Genomic DNA, 4,894 nt, shown 5'->3' with positions numbered 1-4,894 from the left:
GTTCCCCCCTCCGGCACGTCTCACAGCCGTGCCCGGCCAGACAGAGGGGGCTGGGGAAGCTGCGTCAAGCAGCAGCAGATTTTACGACAGAAAGAAGAACATGGTGATGAGCCGCTGCATCACTGGCCAGAGAAGCCTGTAATCCCTGGAGGGGAGCTCCTAAGGCAGGTATCATCCCCCCCAGGACTGAGCCACACACCTTCCTATTTACCAGTCCTGGATTCTCCTCCAGAAGCGTTGGGTGCAACCCCAAAGAGAAACTCCAGCGATACCGGTTTGAGGGTTGTATCTGCGGAGTTCAGGCGTCCCCATTCATTCAGCAGAGCTAAATGGATGAAGCTCTCTTCACCTTCCTCGGTTTTTTTCAGATCTTGATTTACCCTTGTAGCCGGTTTGTGAGACCATCCAAATTCTCAGCATCCTCTACGAAGCAGACATCACTGCTGGGCCCATCAGACCCAGCGTGACACAGCTCCCACCCGCAGGGGTAACACCCGGCCCCTTCTGGTCCGCGCTCTCCTCAGCTGAGGCTTCCAAGCTGCAGCTTTGCACTGGCAGCTGCTCAGTTTTCATAGGGACCAGACAACAGGAGACGGTGCTGAAGGAATCCGGTCACCCCCGCCTCACACAGCAGCGCCTCAGTCAGCTCGGCCCCGGCCAAGAGAAGCCGCCAAGGCTCTGCAGGTGGGGTAGGTGCACGTACACAGCCACGGCACTTCAGAGACGGGCACGAACGTCCTGGGGCAGGGAAACTTCACCACCCTTCGGCGTTATGCCAAAGCCTTCGAGTCGTTGGTTTCCATGCTACAAGACCTGACTCTAAGCAGAACCTGGTCCTTCGCTCCTGGGTTTTTACCTCCACGTGTACCCGTATCAAGCACAGGTTCTCCCAGACCGCCCAGCAGCTTTTAGCTCAACGTGCATTTACCCTTTTTTACCACCTCCACATTATTTTCCCACCAAGATTGCTGGCGTGGCATCGACACGCTCAGGAGGGAGCTTTACGCTCAGCCAGACTTGGATGGAGACATCACCACACCCTCCGAAAGCAGATCCAGGGTGAAGGCTTTCGCTGTCAACTTTGAAGCTCCCCTTGGCCTACCTGAATCAAATATTCCTCTAGCAAGAACATCAGGGGAGAGCAGGCACTGAACACCTCGAGGGGTCACGCACCGACCCTCGAAGAGCAGCACAAACAGGGGCTGTGCCGACAGGGAAGCGGTGTAAGGAAAGAGGCAACAAAGAAGGGACAGAGTCCCTGGGATAGTGTGGAGGAGGGAGGAGGTAAGTGCACATTTCTGGTATTCTCACCCAAATGAAAGTGTCTAAAAAAGGCTGAAAACAAGATCTTGAGACATCTGTGCCAGGGAGGAGGGTTTTGGTCAAGCCACAGCGTCGGCCGAACCGAGCCACCCACTGAAACAGGGAGCTGGCAACCCCGACCCAGCCAGGAGTGCCGCGAACTCCCAGCGCAGCACGGGACGAGAGAGAAAGCCTCCGGCTCTGCGGAGCAGCGCATAAAACAGGGGTCCTGCGGGCTCCTGGAAGTCCCCAGCTCTCCCAGAGCTTCCAGGAGAACCACCCTGATCTTGAGACCCTGCCGGGACAGCGGAAAAGAGAGCTGGGGAGGGGGCGAGCATGGCCCACGCCGTGAAGGTCCCTCTGGGCTTTGGAAACGTCCCTCCAGGTACATTAGAGATGAACCGACAAGGACGCAGCCCGCGTTCAGCACCTCGTGCGCGCTCGGCGGCGTGCTGCTGGCCCCTCTGCGCTCCGCAGGAGGGATTTCAGAACGCCAGAAAAGCGGGAACTGCAGCAAAGTCTAGACAGGATGTGATTAAGGATCGCCCCAGAGGTGAGGTCAGGGCAAGGACAGGTCCTGGCGAGCCTCCAGAGAGACAGGTTGGCTCCTGCAGGAGATGGGAAAGTTCGCTCGGCGAGGACGCAGCGCCTGACGTGGAAATTGCCAAGGGGAAAAGACTGGGGGGGGTTGACAAAAGAATTTAAGAGGACCTGCACCTCCAGCCCCTGCACCTGGGCAGGCTGACCAGAGGGCGCAGCCCTGCGCACCACGGGAGCAGCGTCCAGCCAGCGAGCTGGGAGGGGGGAGCACCGGGGAAATGGAAAACCACGGGACGAGAAGGGACGGGTGAGAAACAAGCCGGTCTCTGTTCAGCAGCGGAGACGGCTGCAGAGGGAGAGAGCTCGAGTCCAGCAGAAGGAGAACAAGACCACTTCTGCCCCAGAGGAAGCGCCACTGTGCCCAGGCCACTTTGGGTCTTGCTGGTTCCGAAGGTCAGGTTCCCCTGTCTCAGGGCCCATGGGGGCCACAGCAGCCAGCTCTGCTGTGCTGGAAAAGGGGAGTCTCCGAGACCTGCACTGACTCCCTGACGCTCTGCAAAGCCTGTCGTGACCCTGTGACATGCTGCGGACATGAGATACCCCCTCCCCAGGGACAGGGCTGATGCGCCGGTGTTGCTACCTACAGCTGCCAGCTCCCAGCAGCAGCGGCCCCAGCACCACGCCGGGGTTCACACCGGGGGAAGGTCTCCTGCCACCCAAAGCAGACGCTGCCACATGCTTGTTCCCATTCACTGCTGCTCTTTTTTCACGGCGCTTAGTCAGAGCTTCTCGCCGGGCCCCTCTGCCAGGCTGACACAGCCACCACGGCCTCAAGACACCGTCGTTCTCAACTGCTGTCTCACACTCCTGGCCAGCATCCCGCCCTTTCCTGGCAGCAGCTCCAGCTGGGACATCCTCTCCCAGCCTCACACTCATCCTTCGGGCATCGTAAGCAAACAGAATCCTTTCCCTGAGCCACCCTCCTGCTCCGAAACGCGGCTATCTGGGCACGGAGCAGCACACCTCCTCCACACGTGTTGTCCTGAGCTCCTCCATCACCTAAATATGAACACCCCGTGCACACACACACTCCACCCAGGCTGCGAACGGCATTAGTTAGTCATAACTATTCCACATTTCACTGCCACCACAGACCTCTGAGTCTGCCCTGAAAGCAAACAACTCCAAACCACCCAGGAGAGGCATCCTGGCTTCAGGCTGGCCGCCACCCCCCAGCCATCGCAGCGCCGCTGGGCTCCGCAGCCATGGCCTTACCTGATTTTCACTCAGGCAGGTGCCCAGAAGACCCTGAGCAGCAAAGAGGAGCGGGACAGGCAGGGGAAGGGGGTTATGTACAAACCAGTGCCAAGTCGCCCAACTGATCCTGCAATTTTTCATCTACTTTAGCAGAAAAAACCCCAGTGATTCAAGTCAAAGCAAGGGATGAACGACACGTTGAAGCCCAGAACACAACACGGTCTCGAACTGTTTTGGACAGGCCAGCGGTACGAGGCGTCTCTGGATTCTGCCGTGACCACCCAGGAGGTGCTCGCCAGAAACTAAGATGAGTCAAGTAAAACTTCCTTTACGCGCCGTGAGGAGGACACATTGCTCACTCCAACTACATTCAAAACCGAATTATTCTGTAGCGGTGAGGTTCTCTGAAAACACCCCCAAACCGGCAGTTTCCTCCGGCACTAGTGGGCTCTCGCAGCCCCCGATTCCAGGGCTTCGCGGGCTTCACCGTGCAGCCCGCAGCACACGGGACCAGCAGGTCCAGCCTCTGCCGGCGGGGATGTGGAAAGCTGTCACACACACGCACACACGTTCAGCTTGTAGCCAAGGTCCAGTAGTTTCCCCAGATTTTTAACAGCCCTCCAAAAACACTGCAGAAAAGAAGCTGAAGTAAGAAAAAAAAGTGAGGAATTTGGACAAGGAACCAAATTTTTGACAACCCCTGTAGCAAGTTCTCTGTCTGGTTCTCGAAGCTGGCACAAAAGACCCTTCAGCCCCCTCTTTGGGAGGCTGCCGGTGGCCTCAGCCGACGGGCTGTGACCGGTGCGGGTTTGCCAGGCGCAGTTTCTTTGTGAGCGTGGAGACGGACAAGAAAAAAGTGGATTTCCAGCAGAGAAGAGTTTGGATATTTAGTTCATCCCCTGATAAAGTGGCCACAAGTTTTTCCAAATATCATATTAAGATAAACAGAAAACATTTCCCTTCTCCGTTTACTCTGATCGCAGCAGAGCATGTTCCGAGAGCTCAGACAGCGCGGGAAGAGTCTTACCTGTACAGTCCTGCTTCTGCTCTCGTGAAGCAGCAGCTCCTCCGACAGCAGCAGAGTCCGGGCTGGGTTGCAAAGATCTAGCGGCTGCATTTGAGGGGGGGAAAAAAAAAAAAAAGAGAAAAAGAAAGAGACAGTCAAACCTTCCACTGGAAGTGTGGTTTGCCAGAAAAAAACTTTCCGCCCACCAAACCCACTTTGTCTTCACTTCAAGCTGTAACTCAGGGAGGGAGAAGTCGCCCCACACCAAGAAAGTCTGCGGGCCAGCTCCGCGATAGAGAGCAAGCCTCACGCTTGACACCTACGTCAGCCTCAGCTATAAAAAGACAATCGGCCGCTTGCCTCTGCGCTGACTGTTCTGCCCAGCGTGGGCTGGGTTCTGGGCGCTTCTGGCAGGAAGCACAACCACAACAGTGGCACGCCAGGTTCCCACGTCCCTCCGACAAGAATATTTGCTGCGTGATTTTCTGGATCACAGAATCATTGTGGTTGGAAAAGCTCGTTCAGCTCCTCGAGTGCCCCCGTTCCCCGGCACACCACTGCCCTGGGCAGCCGGGGACAGGCCAGCACAACCCCAATGGGGAAGAAATCATTTCTCAGGGACAATGCAACCTCTCCTGGGACAACTGGAGGCCCGTTCCTGTCATCCTGTCTCTTGTTCCTGGAGAGAAGAGACCAACCCCACCTCACTCCAACCTCCTGTCAGGGAGTTGTGGAGAGCCAAAAGGTGTACCCTGAGCCCTCTTTTCTCCAGGCTGAAACCCTCCAGGC

The 4,894-nt window shown here is 57.0% G+C and overlaps 1 protein-coding gene across 1 annotated transcript in view; it reads right to left on the bottom strand.

Moving 5' to 3' along the window:
* LOC104500934 (regulator of G-protein signaling 3-like) overlaps positions 1-4,894 on the bottom strand; it is a gene marked incomplete at its 3' end in the record, with an annotated part of 26,160 nt that overhangs the window by 11,126 nt on the left and 10,140 nt on the right. Inside the window, exon 7 of the mRNA XM_010144663.1 lies at positions 4,127-4,210. Within this exon, the coding sequence (XP_010142965.1) occupies positions 4,127-4,210 (84 nt within the window). The remainder of the gene's footprint in view (positions 1-4,126; positions 4,211-4,894) is intronic.

The sequence above is a fragment of the Buceros rhinoceros genome, unplaced genomic scaffold (assembly GCF_000710305.1).
Source record: "Buceros rhinoceros silvestris isolate BGI_N320 unplaced genomic scaffold, ASM71030v1 scaffold23761, whole genome shotgun sequence".
NCBI lineage: Eukaryota > Metazoa > Chordata > Aves > Bucerotiformes > Bucerotidae > Buceros > Buceros rhinoceros.
This window is presented reverse-complemented; position numbering and strand designations above follow the sequence as displayed.